Raw genomic sequence first — 19153 nt, 5'->3', positions numbered from 1 at the left:
TTGAAAATAGCGTAGCATCTACCATATGAATCGGTAAAAAAGTAAAAGTCGATTTTTTCAACCCAAATGCCGACGGCAAATCACCAACGAATTTGCCAATTGCATACTACATATTTGCATAACTTTCACATTTTAGATTCACAAAATTGTATCTCTCGCATACATATGCATGTACACAATATGTACATATTACACATTTCGACCTATGCATGCATTTATTTTAAATAATTAACCAATTTAAAGAACAATAAAAGCGTTGTAAAAACGTAAAAAGCTATCAGCATTTCATTTCTAACAAGAAAAATATGCATTTGCTTTGATGAGACAATTTCTGTTAAATTTATTTTGCCTCTGGCTGGGCTCTGTTAAAATTCGATTGTCTCTGGCTTGCCGCTCTTAAAATGCGCTTCGCCAGTTTTGTTGGTATTTGACAGTTTCCACGCTGATTCGTTCTTGGACCTTCTCTATAAATATACGTTCTCTGATTTCAACAAGCCAATGCCGTTGAATTGTTTTTGAAATAAAGTATCATGACTTCGGCAACGTTTGATGCCTTCAGCAACAAATCAAATGGCTTTCAGCAACAAGTCGAACGACTTCTGCAACAAATGAATTGCGGCGTCTTGCCTTCGCCAATCGTCCAAATGAGCTCTCACTCGGAATACTGGTTCGCATAAACTTCAAACTGTAATTTCGTATGTACTTTGTATCTAATTTGTATGAATTCCCAACCCAGAAATTAGCATAACTTTAAGGAACTTAGCGATCTGTTGAGTTTAGATTTTGCTTCACATTTTCTTAAGTTAAATATTTATTGCACTGGTACAAATGGTTGTGCGAAGTTATGCGAAGTATGCATAATCAGACCCTTATAAGTACCCTGCAGTGAAACCCCAAACTAGTCAGGAAAAATACTAGTTTACAAGTAGAATTTCCTGAAAGAAACCGAACTAGTTTGAAAATTACCAGACTTGTACTAACTACAAAACGATCCCCATGTTAAAAATACCAGTTGATTGCATGGAAAAAAGATAGTTGGCTGACTAGTTGGGCATGCGGTTCATACTAGTTGTGAGGTAGTTTATAACTAGTACATTTGACTACAGGGTATCGTTCACTTGCGGTGGCTGTATTTGCAAGCACTGCAGCTATGCGCTGCTGTTCGTTCATCCCCCGTTTTTAATGTGAGCAGGCTTAAAGTCACAAAACAGCATCGTTTGCCAATCTTTGATCTATATCTATATATATAATATGCGGAGGAATTTTTTGTCCAGGACATAAGATCTCCACCGTTCGCTGAGTTTTCAAAAATGGGGTGTCAAATTAAAGCGCTTGGCCAGTAGATGTGCAAACTGGTTTTATTTTTTCGAAAAGATTTGCACAGATTGCACGGATTGCACGGTTAAAACCGGTTTTCGTATGGGACAGCTTTGCAAACCGTGCAATCCGTGCACCGTGCAAGGGCTTTGCAAGACTCAGAGAATACCCCTATAATGTGTTTGAGGTGTTGAAAGAGGTTTGCCACCTGTTTAAAAAGTTAAATTCAAATTATTTATTAAGTTAAATAAATTATTAAAATATGGGTGTCGATCGAATCGGGGATTGAAAATTCTTTATTTCTGAAGTATGTATATCTTGCGGGGTTACCACATGATTAAAAAATCAGACTCAACTTAATTCACCGGTTAATTAAAATATGTAGCGAAGTCAGATGAAGGAGAGTTACCATGGTTTGCTTGAAAATACTTTTAAAGAGAGCTGCCACCTGCTTGAAATGTCTAATTTAAATAACTAATTCAAATTATATGAAATATAAAGTAGGGGAGTCAAACGAAAGAGTGTAAAGAAATGTTTAGTTTGAACATGTAAAATGTTTAAAGGGGTTTCAAGAAGGTTTCCATCTGTTTAAAAAGTAAACTTTACACAGTAGTTCATCAGTCTATTAAAAAAATTTGTATCACAATGTAAGACGAAAGAGATTTTAGTTAGAAAATATTTTTGAAAACAGTTTCCGCCTATTTGAGAAATCGATTTCAGCTAAATTATACACAATTTTTATGAAATATTAAGATATGGGTGTCGATCAAAAGAGATTTATGAAAGCTTTAGTTTCAAAATATCTTTGATTAGGATGGGCACCTTTTCGAAAAGTCAGATCGATCTAACTAAGTAGATATGTTTATGATACGAGAAAGCATTTTTTGTGATTAGATCTACGCCGTTCTTTCGAATTTCAAAAGTGAGGGGTCAAGACCTTATCTTATAGATGCGCGATAAAGTTTTATTTTTTTAATTAAGAACTTTTTATTATTATTTTTATTTTTGAAATTTGCTGAAATCAAAAACTTGCACCACGCGAGACCTCTCTTCACTCAGAAACAGCTACACGGATTTAGATGAAATATGACACTCGGATCGCTTATAACTCTGACTAATATTTGGAATATTTTGTTACGTTTTTGAAACTAAATTTTGGGCGTTGTAACGCCGCGCGGGTTCACTAGTATTATCTATACTAATTATATAAAGAGAAGTCCCTTTTTTGTAACAGGTAATCTCGCGAACGGCTGGTCCGATTTTCATGAAATTTTGTATACAAATAGCTTTACAAATTTTACTTTTTTTTGGGTAGGTGGACCAGGGACCGGTCTATTCGAAAAAATCGTATTATAGTCCGATTTGCTTAAAATTTAGTACGTAAGTAGCTTTTTTAGCATATATTAGCATATATGACCCATTTTTTTCCGAGAAGTGGACCAGGGACCGATCTATTCCAAAAAATCGTATTTATGGTCCGATTTGCTTAAAATTCGGTACGTAAGTAGTTTTTTAGCATATATTAGGATATATGGTCAATTTTTTCCGAGAAGTGGACCAGGGACTGATCTCTTCGAAAAAATCGTATTTACGGTCCGATTTGCTTAAAATTCGGTACGTAGGTAGCTTTTTGCCTGGATAAGCTTATAGATTCCTGTTTTCCAATTTTCATGCAATTTCGAATATAAATAGCTTTAAGTAACGACCATATCAAGGGGCGAATTCGTCACTAGGCAAGATTTTTTTGCGCCAATCAGAAACAACGGATACTGTCAAAATATAATTATAATATATAATATATCTCAACCAATATATTTTAGAAAGCCGTTTGTTAGTTTTTGCAAGGCTCGAGAGCGGCTGAACCGATTTTTTTGAAACTGCCACCTGCCGCACGTGTCCCAAGGATGGTTTTAGGCTGAAAAAAATCTATATGTAAAGGGGGCGTGGCACTTCCCATACAAACCGAATTTCTGATGCTACATATCTCTGAAAGTGTGTATGGTAGAGTTTTGGAAATTGGTATGGAGATATACGAAATCAATCGCATACCCTTGGAGAAAAATTTTAGCTATTGTAAAAAGGGGTGTGACATCTCCCATACAAACCGAATTTTTCATACTGCTTATCTCTGGAAATTTTTTGGTAGAGTTCTAGAGTTTTGTATGGAGATGTACGAAATAAATCGCATACTCTTAGAGAAAAATTGGAACTATTGGAAAAGGGGGCGTGGCATCTTCCATACAAACCGAATTTTTCATACTGCCTATCTTTGGAAGTGTTCATGGTAGAGTTCTGGAACTTGGTATGGAGATATACGAAATCAATCGCATACTCATGAAGAAAGAGGGCAGCTGTTGGAAAGGGGGGCGTGGCACCTCCCATATAAATCGAATTTTTATACTGCATATCTCTGAAAGTATTCATGGTACAGTACCGGAACTTCGTATGGAGGTAGTATATAGTTGAAATCAAGCCCATACTCATGGAGAAAATTTGGGCTATTTGAAAAGGGGTGTGAGGCCTACAAACGTACCGACCTTTAGTTATCTTTGAATGATTTTGTTATTCTTCTGTAGGTGTGTTTGTGAGTGAAATCCTCCTAAACGGTTGTACGGATTTTAATGAAACTTTTTGTGTATTTGAGTGGGTCTCTGGATGGTTTAGTTTCACAATTAAATCCGACAGTTGGCGCTGTAGTTGAGTTATTACTAAAAATCTTATTTATGATCCGATTTGGCTAATGTTTTAAATACGTATGCAATACTATTGAAAAACGTGCTGCCAAGTGGTGCTGAAGTCGAGCTATTACTAAAAATAGCCAAGTGAGAAAAGGGGCCGTGAAGGTCAGATTAAATCGACCTGTTGCACCATTGAGTATATCGAACGCTCCTGCGTTGCAATTGGCCCAATGGATGTGATTTTCCAATATTATTATGCGTTCAAACTTTTAAGGTATTTCGTCTGAAATAAGTATATGTATATTGCATTTCTGTAGAACAATGATTCGCACCCATTTTGAAATTGCCACCTACTATACTGTAAAGCTTCTAGGACATTCACTATAGAACCGGGTCATTGTTGCCGCCAGGGAGTGAAGAGGAAAAAATTTATTTCGCTTTGCGAATAACCGTGCTATGAAATGCCGCACAACTTGAGAATTTCAAAAACGGATATAACACTTTCCTTAGGTTATTTAAAGCGACAAATGACCACCAAACCTTAATCTTAGCAGACAAATGTGCCCATGAAAATCGTAAACGTGAATTGTTGGTGCAAATGTTGGACCAAAAAGCTTCAATAAAATATATAAAAATTTTGTGCGGGACGAAGTTCGCCGGGTCTGCTAGTTAAATATATAATCACATATTTGAGATCGTTTTCATTAATGAAGTGCAAACAAACAAAGATATCTTAGATATCTTTTTCAAATCAACAATTAATGTAAAAAATAAATAACTAAGTTACACAAAAGAATTCCAAAATTCCTGAATATATGGCCTTTTTTAATTTAACCTTTATAATTAATTTAATATTTTTCTGATTTTTATAACTGACCGCCCTGCACCTACCTGGCCACGACCGTGCTTACACTTTTTTACTATCACACTCAACTTTACTCGTGTTAGCCACAATACGAATGGCAAAGTATATGATAAACAAGTCGTTTTTAAGCAAAAAACAAAACCGACCTCAATTCCAATATAACAATTTAGGGTTATCGTTAATTTCTTCATGATCCAATGAACGGACCTAAACTAAATTAGTATGGGACCACACCTGAGGTACCAATTTTCCTTTAAAAAAAGAATTATAGAAATCGGTTGACGTGGTACAAAGTTAGGCGGTAACATTACCTTCTCCTTTTTCTGAAGTCGTTTGAAAATGAATATCTGGAAAAAGGAGTACACAAGAAGTACAAAACTAAAAAAAGGAGTACATACATTTCCATTTTTTTTGGAGTACAAGGGAGTACATTGCAATAAAAAGGAGTACGTTTACTCCCAAAAGCGGTACGTCTGACAACCCTAAGGAAAGTGATTCACAGAGTGCCCTGAAGTTGGAACTTAGATTGTGGAAAGAACGTACGTACGGGCATGGACGTATTCTGCACTCTTTCAACGACCCAAGCATTCGCGAAAAAAAACTGACTACATTTGTCCTTCGATTCTCTTCAATAAAAACTTCGGCACGATTTTTCCATCAAGAAGGGAGTGAAAGGATCCTATTTTTACTGAATGCTTCGAAGTATAAATTTTTGCGTACTTCTCAAAAATTCATTGTGGCGCAGGGGCGGGAATATTTTCAACCGACCTACAAATCGAAGAGTCTACTCGATTACCAAATTCGGCCAGTATTTTTCAGACAGAGGTCTGCCATAAATGAGGCCTGCAAAATAATTTTAGCCTCGAAGCTAGCGAGAACCAGCATTGCTATTTTCTCGGGTAGTCAGGCTGCGATCAAGGATCACCTCCAGCATAATAAAACAGTGCAGGGAGAACGTCGTGGCTTTAGTTGACAGGCATGTCGTTGCATTGTCGTTGATCTGGGTGCTGGGACACAGCAGCAAGGGGATGGCTCACGAGCTGGCCAGGAATGGGTCGGCTCTAGATATCTCATATCTCCTTGTGCCTCTGAGTTATATCAGGGGGTGCATCTCTCAGCACTGGAAAAAGGTGGCTAGAACATTTAAAAAAAACTAATCAGCAAGCATTCCTAAAAACTTCAAACTTTCCAATCTGAATAATGATATCATAATCTGAATTAAAAGAAAAATATAGAGTAGTTTTATAGCTGATTAAATTTTAGTGTAATAGAGAACAAATTTTGTATGGAAATGAATTAGATTTGACATCGTTCGAGTTCACCCCAAAGCACATCGTACTAACTTAAATTTTTTCGCCTGCGGGAAAGTAGAAGTATGTACACTTTTAAGATGGATGCATGTGGATTATGCGTGCCTTTTATCGTATCTTTGTGTTTCACTAACTCCCTAAGTGAGGAAACCAAATAAAGTAATTCTTAACAGAAGTGCCTAAAACTTAACAGTTTGGTCATGTTAAACATAATAATAATAATAATAGATTGGCGCTTACCCATATGTTAGTGTTTGGCCGAGCTTCTCCTCCGATTTGTGGCGGGCGCCTTGATGTTGTCACACAAAGCGGAGGGACCTACAGTTTTACGCCGACTCCGAACGGCGACTGTATTTTTATGAGAAGCTGTTTTTCATGGCAGAAATACACTCGGAGGTTTGCCATTGCCTGCCGAGGCACGACCGCTGTTAAGAAAAAACCTTTTTTCTATATTTTTTTTGCGATGTTGCTTTGACCAGGGCTTGAACCCAGGTGCTGTGGAGTGGAAGCGAGGCACTGCTTACCACTATAGCACAGCGGCCGACATGCATGTTAAACATAGTTGAAGCTAATATCTGGTTTTTCTCTTACCAAAGAATTCACAGTAGAATCTATCATACAAGCGCCTGAAACTATAGTATTTATTTACTATCGCCGGCAGCTATAAAATACTTATAGCGGTTTTACGTTCTCAGGCAAATTACGCTCTGTTAGCCATAACTTTTACTTGACCGCCTTTGTATCAAGACCCCTGGACCATCTAGGTAATTCATTTATATTTTAAATTGCATTGCCATTGTGATTGGAACTATGTCTAGGTCTTTAGCTTGTCGGGAAAATAGTTTAAAATCGCTTGTAAGTTTCCGCGGGATGAGAAAGTTAAATAAAAGCTTGTAAGTAAAAAAAAAACCGGTGGTTTTCTGGTATTTAATGGACAATTGATTGATATTGAAAGAAATGCGTACGAATGTAACGTTGCCAGTTAAATAATACACCATACATATATTCCAAACAGAAGGTAAGCTTCTGAGCTCGGTAAATGGTGAAGTTAGACTTCTACGCATTTCCAACACCAGAAAGAATCAAAGAAAAAGTGTATCACCGAGTCTTTAAGCTTATTATAAAAGACTGTAGCAGTGCTTTTTCTTGATAATATTGCTACCCAACTAAACGAAAAATTTCAGCACAAACCCATAATAACAAAATTAGCATATATGTTGAATTGATAATTTACTGCTTAGCGCCTAAGACATTGAGGACATGGAAAATATTGTTTCACAGTCTTCTTTAGGGAAAGAGAACTAGAATAAAAAATATCATTCAACTCGTCCATCAACGGCGTTGAAAGCTCTAAACGAATGTAATCATTAATTTGTCCCAAACATTTTCTCTATACTAAAAATTTAGGCAACGATGCATGTTACTTCATGTACTGCAGATCGTTTATTTTCGACTTTAAAACGTCTTAAAACATTCTTGCGATTGTGAAAAGTCAAGTCGATCATTCCCAGGAACTTTTCTCTCAGTACAAAAACGAAATCGACCAACATAAAAAATTTTCAGATTTTTCTAATTTGATTGTACTATTTATGTGCAGTATTTAAAATAAAGATAATATGCAGGCAGATGTTATAATATATAGAAACTTACCACTTTGCGGCAAACCTAAAGTTGAACCCAAAGACACGTGTAAACTTTCAAGTAAACCGCTCAATTCTGAACTGTAGTCAGTGTTCTTAAAAGTTAAAAGAAAATTTAGTGAGCATCTTAAATGTAAGTAAGTAGACTAAGGCACTCTGTACATTACGCGCCTACGATTCGACTTCCGAACACTTGCTCGCCCTGCACATGTCACCAGTTAATAAACACATTCTACACATAACACATTTTCTGGCAGTTCTTTCTCAACTACACACTTCTGAAAATATTTCTGCAGTAAAATATTGCATAAACGCTTATTGTGTGCGCGAATTTTAACACGAAATAACTCATTTTAAATTATTTCCTATTGAAATGACAAATAATTTTTATTTCCAACACAAAAAAGTAAACAAAAGTTGAAAAGCTTCATTCTTTAGTATGCCGAAACAATTACATTACTATGATTAGGCGCTTAATGTGCGGAGTGCCTAAGTATTCTGTGTACATATGCATAGTATGTCTGTTGCAGCGAAAACATTTAACTAGTTAGTTATACAACATTCTTTGCATGAAATCTTCCACAGCCATAAGAAAGTTACGTGCCATCTAAAACAAAAACAAGCACAACATAACTTTACTGCAAGGCAAACGGTAGGTTACGAAGTAAAAGTCACTTAAAAACGCTAACATCACTAAGCTCAGCTGACCAAAACAAAAACTAAGTAAAGACATCAAGTGTTCATGTGCAACATTAACTTACCCTGGTTTCGGCATGCGGTGAGAATACACGCGAAACGGAATTGTAAATCGACTTGACCAATCCGCCCTCCAGTGTTAATATGCCAAGTGGTTGGTCGTATGCTCCACTGCAAGCAGATAAAATGTTCGTGGATTCACTTCCACCAGAGCTGCCACCGCTGACTTGTGGGATCTTATAAAATAGTAAGCATAACTCGTCATCAGGTATGCGATGATGAAATTTTATCCTGCCATCTGATTTGTTATGCACCGCTGCAATGACGGTAAGTTCATCGTTCTCGAGAAACTCGTCGATCTCCGTCAGATGCTCGTCAGCAGCTTGACCAGCGCTCGCACTAGCCGCAAAGTATTCAACTATAAATCGTAAAAAAAAGTAAAAGGTAAACGGATGATGAGAACTGATAGTAAAAGTAAAAATAAGGAAGGAAGATATCATACATACATACATACGTTACCTTAATAGAGAAAAGCCCTAACTCATTTTCGTTCAAAATCCAGTTATGTACGAAAGTCGGCAGATTACTCACCCAAATCCTTCGAAAACATGAAAATAACTGCTACAGCATAAAATGAATTACAGTCTTCAATAAAATAAAACATTTTAAACGAATTGGTGCTTAATAACTTGATTTTTTATTCAAGTTTCTAATCGCTCAAAAAGAAACAAACAAGTTAGATAAGGCCTTTTTTATTAAGGTAACGATACATATGTACATATGTAGTACGTATTAAAGTTGTTAACCGTGGTCCTGATTGTTTTCACTACATCTGATATGCGGCAAAGACTTTCATGTTTGCTTTTGAGTGCCCATAATTGCAATTTCAGTAACCACCGGAGGAACACATCAAAATTCATACTGAACTTACTAGATACATCATCATCCGTCTCAGAATGCGGCGCATTTTAATTATTTATTTTATGGACTACACACTCACCTGAAGTATTTATTATGAACTTCGACTTATTGTTTTTGAATCCGTTGTTGTTCATTTCTGCACTAATTCAATTAGTTTTTTGTTTAAAATGAAATTAATTCAATATTTGCGCAGCAAATAAAGCGAATAATTAACAAACGCTTTCAGAAACTATAATTTACTATAATATGTATTACCAAACGTTCACCTTTTTGTTTTGGTAGCTAGTTTTGCGTTCGTTAAGGAACTTAGCAACCGTTGCCATGGTTAGATAATAAACGGGTCGGTTGGTCACGTTGCTTTTACGAATTGTTGTGTTCGCTGTGTCCCCTGTCGGTACTTGGTTATAATCACGAGGAGAAAAATAAGAAAATAACAAAACCTCAAATAAGAGGCATTCCACACTATTTCAAAACTTTTTTTGCTCGATTTTCGGATATGTTGCAGAGGAGGTCCTAAAGTATTTGTAAACGCAAAAAAAACAACAGCGATTTGTTTTTTCAAAAGTTATACAACAAACAAAACATTAGGTGTCTCGCCGTAAGCTATTGTTTACCTCATAGCAACCCGATAAATATTGGTTGTATCAAAAAATCAATTAGGACTTTCTTATTGACAAAGAGCCAGAGATTTATAAAAAAATGTTTTTTTAAGTTAAATTTTCCATACGTTTGTTAATGAAGAATTTAGAAAGTTGCTAAAAAAACATGTTTGTAGATTTAAAAAAATCAGTAATTATTTATTATCCACTGCTTCATAGCATGTATCTTGCTGATTTTTTCCACGATAATAGTTAATTAGACACGCTTAAACCTGATTTTTTAAATTTTTCAAATAATCATTATTTTGTATAAAGTTTTCAATTAATAAAAAATGTATAAAAAAATGGAAATATTTAGTACTTCTCGATCAGATTTTTTAATCGTTTACATTGAATATCAATCCTTATTCTATAATACATTATTTAAAAGAAAAACACACGGAAACTTGCACGGAGTGACTAGTTATTACTTTTTTCGCTCCTGCCACAGGTGCTTTTGCCTTCATTCCGCGCGCCAACAACAACAACAATCCACAAATACATTTTTTCACCAAGGATTATATTTCGTTCAGGTATACAGCTACAAGTAGCAAACTATTTTGGGGGTGTTAAAAAGTGCTTAGTTGTTTTTTATTTCTGCGGCACAAACAATTATACTATCCTCTTTATTTTTTCCAATGTAAACGATTAAAATATCTGATCGAGAAGTAATAAATATTTCCATTTGTTTATAAAAATTAAAAAAAAAATATTAAAAATTTTATTAAAAATAATGATTGTTTGAAAAATTGAAACAATCAGGCTAAAGCGTGTCCAATTAGCTATTATCGTGGAAAAATCAGCAAGATACATGATATGAATCAGTGGATAATAAATAATTACTGAATTCATAAGTTAATAACAATAAGTCTTGTAAAACTTCGAATTTTGCAAAATTGCTCAAATTATATTTTTTTGTGTGGTCGTTAACCGAATAAAGTGATTTGTGCGAAAAACTCTTGACCGTCCAATTTTGGGTGGCCCACTTGAGAGATTTTCACTCATAGTGAAAAAAAAGTTCTTTAGTCTAGGGAACAAATTTTTTCTTCACTAAAATTGATAGTAAGGTAGGGCTCCCATAATATTATAAGCAATGTAGTTGTTATGGGGGCAATAAGCTTTTTTACTGACCCGTATTAAATGCGAGATAAAGTACGATAAAAATAGTTTGTAGGCTTTTCCAATTTTATTTAACAATAATTATTGATTTGTATTCGCTGCTTAAAACTATATGCTAGCGCTCTATACAATATTAAAAATAAACGAGTAGTATGTATGCGCGAAACACCAAGAAAGATATGCAGGCGTTTTACTAAAAATGCTTTAAGTGCATATGCTAGCGCTTGCCAAGATGACCAAAATGCAAGTGAGAACATAAAATCTTAGCTTACAAAATTTCTTCCAGCTAATAAGTAAAATGGCATACGGTATAAATGGATGTAGATCACCTGATTTAGTGGTACATATGCCAGTCTAATACAGTTATGCTAATGTATGTATGTATGTATGTACAAATATGATAACAGCGCATTATCAAAGTCACTCAAAACTCTAAACCGGTTCTTTAGCATTGAATGCTATCAATGCAGTAGCGGGAGCACAGATTGATAGCAAGCAAACGTTTACGCGTATATGTATGCAAGTATGCATATATGTGGACATGCGCAGATACAAATAATTAGCATAAAGAAGAGCTAAGCAATTATGCGCAGCTGATATTATCAGTGATAGTACATATAATTAAATGCTACCAGTGATGGTGCAAAATGTAAAAGATAGTACCAATGAATTTGGGTACTTAATATGTAGATATAATGTAGTTATCTATAACTAAACATACTCCGCCCGTTGAAAGACTTAGGCTTTCAAGATATTATCTTCAATTGGAAGAAGGCACAGCTTTGCAACCGCTCGTCTGTATACGCCATTTGATGTCTTCAGAACTGCAACTCGCACCACCTGATCGCTTCCAGAAATAGTTTCTATGACCCTGGCCAGAGGCCACTTTAGCGGGGGATTGTTCTCATCTTTGATCAAAACCACGTCTCCAGGCTTCAGATTCGACGAATATGAGTGCCACTTCTGGCGCTGCTGCAGAAGAGTCAGATATTCGGCATGCCATTTCTTCCAGAATTGTTGTTGCATGTAGCACACACGCTGCCATCTGCTAAGACGATCAATTTGTAATGGGGTGATGTCAGGTTCTACGACTGCTGTGTAGGATGCGCCAATAAGAAAGTGCCCTGGGGTCAGTACCTCTAAATCGTCAGGGTTCTCTGTAATTGGACATAAAGGCCTTGAATTTATAATTGCAGATATTTGGCACACAAGTGTGCGAAACTCATCAAAGTTTAATTTAGAAAGTGCAATAACTCGATACAAATGATATTTGGCCATTTTTACTGCGGCTTCCCATAAACCGCCAAAGTGGGGAGAGCGAGGGGGTATCAGCTTCCATTCAATTCCATCGCTGGCACACTGCTCATGAATAGCTCTTGAATGTTCTTGGCTCAAAAATAGTTTTCTCAACTCCGATAGCTCATTTTTGGCTCCAATAAAATTGGTGGCATTGTCCGACCATATGGTTTGCGGTCAACCACGCGTACTAATAAATCTCTTTAGGGCTGCGAGGAATGAAGAGGTTGCCAAATCCTTGACCAGCTCCAAATGAACGGCCTTTGTTGCGAAGCAAATAAATATGCAAATGTAGCATTTAACTGGTGCTCGATTTCGTACGTCGGATTTGTAGAAAAATGGTCCACACAAGTCCACTCCAGTAGTTAGGAATGCTCGATTGCATCTAACCCTTTCGGAGGGTAAGTTTCCCATTAAATGTTCCATAAGCTTAGGCTTGACATGAAAACAACGAACGCATTTGTTAATAACTCGACTTACGGTTTTACGACCGCCAATAGGCCAATACTGAAGACGAATAGATGCTAACAACGATTGTGGTCCAGCGTGTAAAAGTTTTCTATGAAAGCTGCTGATGATCGACTCAGTCACCGGGTGACGTTTTGGCAAAATAATTGGGTGTTTCGATGAAAAATCCAAATTTGAATGCTGAAGTCTTCCGCCGACTCGGATCAATCCACGCTCGTCTAGGAAGGGGTTCAGTGAACGAATTTCAGATGAAGTCTTTATCGCCTCCTTAGCTTCTAGCGCTTTGTATGCATCTCGAAGATGCGTCCTCTGAATCATTCGAATAAGCAGAAAAGTGCCTTCCTGTAACTCAATGGCGTTGAGTAGTCCCGAAAGCCTCTTTCCAAGTGGTCGGGAGAAACGATAAATGTATGCATATACTCTCTGCAATCGATCAAATGAGTTAGAAAATTTGCAATTTAAAGACATGTCTGATATAGTAATAAATACAAATGCACGCTTTCGATATTCGGGTAAGTCCTTTATTGGTAAGAGAGGAGATTTTGGCCAATTGTTCTGATCGCCACCAAGATAAGATGGTCCGTTTTTCCACAAAGACATGTTTAAAAGATCTTTCGGATTAGCGCCTCTTGAAAGAATGTCTGCTGGGTTGGAATCGGTTGGAACATACCCCCAAGTCATACCTTTAGTTAGGGTCTGAATTGCATTAATACGATTTGCGACAAAAACGTTGAAGTTGGCCGGTTCATTACGTAGCCATGATAGCACTATTGTGGAGTCTGACCAACAAAATACCTTTTTTCCTTTGAAATGCGTTGCGCTTACCACTTTTGCGATTAACTCGGCTAAAAGTAATGCTCCAGAAAGCTCAAGCTTCGGTACCGTGAGCGCTTTAAGTGGAGCTACACGAGATTTGGAGCAGAGAAGATTGGTTAGTATGTGTCCGTCACTTTCAGCACGTATGTATATGCAGGCACCATAAGCAGCAATACTCGCATCGCAAAACCCATGTATTTGTAGGTCCGCCTCGGGCATTATCAAGTAACGGTCGAAACTAAAACGAGCAACTAGCTTGTATTGGTTGCATATTTCCAGCCATTCTTCTTGTAATGCTTGAGGTGGGCTTTCGTCCCAATGTAGCTTCTCCTTCCACAAATGCTGCAAGAATATTTTGGCTTTGGCCACCACAGGTCCAATCAAACCAAGCGGGTCGTAAAGCCTAGCTATAGCTGAAAGGATTGTACGCTTAGTTACCTTGGTTGGTGTTGCGAAAGGAGAAAATGAAAATATGAATACGTCCAACTTTGGGTCCCAAACCAATCCAAGTGTCTTTGTTATGCTTGCACCATCATCGAAGGTTAGAAAGTCCTGTCTGTCATTACCACCTATATCAGCCAAAACGCGATCATCATTGGAGCACCATTTCCTCAAGTGAAAGTTTCCAAGAGTTAACAATTTCTTTGTCTGGTTTAGCACGACTTTAGCTTCGTCCACAGAGTCTGCACCGAAAATCATGTCATCCACATAGAATCCATGGTGTATCGTCTCGGCTCCAACGGGATAGACGAGAGCTCCGTCACGGCCAAGCTGCTGCATTGCTCGAATGGCTAGAAAAGAAGCTGGCTTTGTTCCGTAGGTGACGGTATCTAATTTAAAAATGCAGAAATCTTCATTAGGATTATCCCTCCATATTATACATTGAAGGAAGTTGTCTGGATGAGACATTCTTACGCACCGGTACATTTTAGCGATGTCTGCAGTAAGAGCAATTTTAAATGTGCGAAATCTAAGCAAAATATCAAAAAGAGGTGGTTGAATAGTTGGTCCTTTCATCAGGATCGAATTCAGCGAACGTCCATTGCTGGTTGGCGCAGAGCCATCAAAAACCACACGCAGTTTTGTTGTGGTGCTATCAGCTTTCAACACACAGTGATGCGGCAAAAAATTCACTGGAATTTGCTTTGGTATAGTGTCAACGACTGACATATGATTCAAATCAAGGTACTCCTTGATAAACGACGAATATTGTTGTTTTAGTTCAGCATTGCGCTGAAATTTCCGCTCTAAAGCTTTGAACCGATTGATGGCCTGCTGATACGATTCTCCTAATTCGCAAGGAGGCGATTTTGCTGGCAATCGAACCGAAAACTCACCAGATTCTAATCTCTTATGGGTTTTGATGAAATGTTCTTCGCACAAGTCTTCCTCTACTGTAGTCTTTGGTGCGGAGTCATTGCAATTCTCGATGGCCCAAAATCGCTGAACCAGGTTGTTTAACTCGACATCTGTGTCATTTGCTAGAGCTATGTCGATGGCTGCTAAGCAAGATAGTTTCTGAACATTGTATGTAGTTGCGCCTGATACAACCCAGCCTAACTTTGTTTTTTGTAAAAGTGGCAAGTTTTCAGCCAAGCGAATCTGACCGACGCAGAGGAGGTCGAAAAATAAACTAGCTCCAATGAGCATATCAATGCGCTGAGGTTCGAAGAATTGTGGATCCGCTAAGCGTATGTTTGATGGTATGTTCCAATTAATACCCTTTAAAGAGCGAGTTGGTTGAACATCGGTAATGGTGGATGTTGCAACCGCAGACAATTTAGCAGTGTAATCATTAATGCGCGAATGCAGGTCTAAATCAACGATATGATTAGCAACGAACTCATTTTGGCCTATACCAGAAATGAACTGCGAAGACTTGATCTTCTTCAATTGTAGCTGGTTAACGAGTCGATTGGTTATGAAATTTAATTGTGACGCAGAATCTAGTAAAGCTCTGCAGGGAATGAGAGAGCCAGATCGATTTTTTACGTAAATGATGGCGGTTGCTAAGAGAACGAAATCTCTGTCAGCAACGCTGGCTTGAACTTCAGAACTGACAAATGCAGAAGCTGAAGGACCGAAAGATGAAGACGAAGGCAAGTACGAATTGATAGAAGTAGGGATTGTTGTTGTTGATTGCGCTTGCGACGGCAGTTTGGCAGAAGCCAATGCTTGTGACGAAGTCGAAAATGAGTTTGTTTCTTGATGAAGCAGACTGTGATGCTGCAATGTCTACAGTGACCGGACTTGCAGTCCTTAAGTGAATGACCGTGTCGAAGGCAATTCAAACATAAGTGCAATCTTTTTGCTTCTTTGTAGCGTGCTGTAGGCGAAAGGCATAGAAACTGTTCGCACTTTGCGATGTTGTGCTCGCTAGAACTGCACAATATGCATGCACCTACAGCTGACGTTAGCAGAACCTTGCGACTGTTATTGTTATTGGACGATTTCTTTCCTACCTGATTTTCCGGCGGTGCAATAGCGTTCTGCACATTTTCCAGTCGCTGGCAGCGTTGTTCCAAAAATATAGCCATTGAACTCCAAGTAGGTATTTCATTTGCTGGTGTTTGTTCCTCCCATTTCGCCCGAGATTTGACGTCCAATTTTCCAGAAACGAGTTGAATGAGTAAGCAATCGGCGATCTGCTCCTTTGTTCCCATAGTTTGCAAAGCTCGTAAGTGAGCATTTACCGTATCGCTGAGTTCTCGAAGTTTGACAACCCTTTCACCCTCTACCCTCTTGAGCTGAACAATGTCTCGGATATGAGCCTGGAAGTTTAAACGCTTGTTATCAAATCGAGCTTTTAACAAATCAATGGCCTTCTCATAATTTTGTTCACTTATTTCTAAGGAACGAATTGTGTCCAACGCTGCATCACGTAGACTTGACCGAAGGTGCTGGAATTTCTCAATTCTTGTCAAATCTACGTCCTGATGTACAACGGTATTGAACATCGAGAAAAAATCTGGGCATTCTGAATAGTTACCGCTAAACTTAGGGATTTGTAAGACGGGTAACCTCTGCTTTGGTTGAGTGACGATGATCGAAGGTTGATCACCAGAAAATGGCCTCGTCGTAGAGCTATGCGCTTCTGAAGCTCGGCATGTGTGCAGCTGACGTGTCAGCTTAGTTTTTACCTCGATATAGTTACTAGTAAATGCAGTCAAAAGATCATCAGCGTCGTTGTCCTCTAGTTGCGTGTGAAGGGCATCGAACCTCTTCTCCATTCGATCCGCTTGCTCGATGCGCACCTCTACTGCAGCCTCGTCGAACCCACGCAGGGCATCGAAAGTCAGGGAGTTGTTGATCGTGGCAATTTGTTGGACAAATGACTCCAGCTTTTTCTTGCCTTCAGCTGAGTCAATCTTTTTGGATGGTGGCATTCTTTTGAAATTGACGTGCCAAAAAATAGTCAAACGCAACGTTTGATAAACCAATTTTGCGATAAACCAAACTTGTTAGTGTTGATTCCGCGATCACGTCGGGGTCACCAAATGTTATGGGGGCAATAAGCTTTTTTACTGACCCGTACTAAATGCGAGATAAAGTACGATAAAAATAGTTTGTAGGCTTTTCCAATTTTATTTAACAATAATTATTGATTTGTATTCGCTGCTTAAAACTATATGCTAGCGCTCTATACAATATTAAAAATAAACGAGTAGTATGTATGCGCGAAACACCAAGAAAGATATGCAGGCGTTTTACTAAAAATGCTTTAAGTGCATATGCTAGCGCTTGCCAAGATGACCAAAATGCAAGTGAGAACATAAAATCTTAGCTTACAAAATTTCTTCCAGCTAATAAGTAAAATGGCATACGGTATAAATGGATGTAGATCACCTGATTTAGTGGTACATATGCCAGTCTAATACAGTTATGCTAATGTATGTATGTATGTATGTACAAATATGATAACAGCGCATTATCAAAGTCACTCAAAACTCTAAACCGGTTCTTTAGCATTGAATGCTATCAATGCAGTAGCGGGAGCACAGATTGATAGCAAGCAAACGTTTACGTATATATGTATGCAAGTATGCATATATGTGGACATGCGCAGATACAAATAATTAGCATAAAGAAGAGCTAAGCAATTATGCGCAGCTGATATTATCAGTGATAGTACATATAATTAAATGCTACCAGTGATGGTGCAAAATGTAAAAGATAGTACCAATGAATTTGGGTACTTAATATGTAGATATAATGTAGTTATCTATAACTAAACAGTAGTTTTGTAGCACAATCCCTAGAGCTGAATGAGTGATAATGATGAAACGCTCAAGTTCTGAATTTTTTTTTATCATAAAAGAAAAAAGTTCTCTTGACGGTGACGTAACTTAGAAAAAGCGGCGCCTTTAAGTGGTCTTGAATGTTTGCCTTACCACCATTGCCAAACTTCCGCATATCCTACAACGTACTTCATGATCACTTTTGCCATTTTGTAGCCATTCTAAAAGACTTACCCAGTATGGACTGAAAAAAGTGCATCCCTGCATGCTTCCTAGAAAGGTGTTTCCTATCACAGCGCACGGCAGTGTGCGCGAGTGACGGAAGCAGACACAGTAGCATGCTGAAATGACTCGCTTATATGTATTTACACGAGATTTGGAAGTTTTTATCCAGGGGTCCAATTGACATGTTTGAGATATCGTTGGAAAGATCTTGCAGAGTGTTTCCAGAAAATGTATTTAAGCTTCTTAAACGATTAACCAGATTCTTAAAAATTAGGCTAAAGTGTTGCGAACCAAAAACACGTTTTTTTGCTTTTGCCGGTTTAAGGGGACATATGGGTACACCCATATATTTAGTGTTATTCTGTAGGCCAATACCTTTCAAACGATACCTCATATATTAAGTTCCGGCTACTTGTTGGAAAGATATAGAGGTAAATGTGTTTTGTTTCGCGTCTCCACTACGAGATGCTTTGGTATGTATGTGGCGTCTGTACGTACCATCATTTAATTTTGTCAAAACTTTCAGGAATTAAAGTACAAACAAGTAAGAAAGTCTAAGTTCGGGCGGAGCCGAACATTAAATACCCGGCGCAAGTATTAAATATATGTTTTTTCACCCTTCCGAAACGTTCCGCTAGATGGTAAGCCGAGGTGTATCAATTTTGAGTAAATTAGCGTCCTTCAATTTCGAAATATTGAAGTTTCAAGCATTTCTTAAATTTACCGTTATATGAGAATCGGCCGTTATTTTAGTCCGATTTCAATAATTTTCAACGTTTTGCTTACACGTGGCAAGTACAATAACCATACCGAGTTTGGTACAAATTGGTAGNAACCGAGTTCGGTACAAATTGGTAGAACGGTTACCGGTATACTTATATGTGATCATAAGTGGGCGGTGCCACGCCCATTTTCCAAAATTTTAC

The 19153-nt window shown here is 37.7% G+C and overlaps 1 protein-coding gene across 1 annotated transcript in view; it reads right to left on the bottom strand.

Moving 5' to 3' along the window:
- LOC108360959 (cytoplasmic dynein 2 heavy chain 1-like) overlaps positions 1-14544 on the bottom strand; it is a 153055-nt gene extending 138511 nt beyond the window's left edge. Inside the window, exons 1-4 of the mRNA XM_017613457.1 lie at positions 13632-14544; positions 9507-9563; positions 8572-8924; positions 7821-7905 (exon numbers count right to left, since the gene is read on the bottom strand). Of these exons, the coding sequence (XP_017468946.1) occupies positions 7821-7905; positions 8572-8924; positions 9507-9563; positions 13632-14544 (1408 nt within the window). The remainder of the gene's footprint in view (positions 1-7820; positions 7906-8571; positions 8925-9506; positions 9564-13631) is intronic.
- Between the last annotated feature and the right edge of the window lie 4609 nt (positions 14545-19153).

Source organism: Rhagoletis zephyria, unplaced genomic scaffold (genome assembly GCF_001687245.7).
Source record: "Rhagoletis zephyria isolate East Lansing unplaced genomic scaffold, Rhagoletis_zephyria_1.1 Rzeph_scaffold_00667, whole genome shotgun sequence".
Classification (NCBI taxonomy): Eukaryota; Metazoa; Arthropoda; class Insecta; order Diptera; family Tephritidae; genus Rhagoletis; species Rhagoletis zephyria.
The sequence above is the reverse complement of the archived record's forward strand: the minus strand, read 5'-3'. Positions and strand labels throughout refer to the sequence as shown.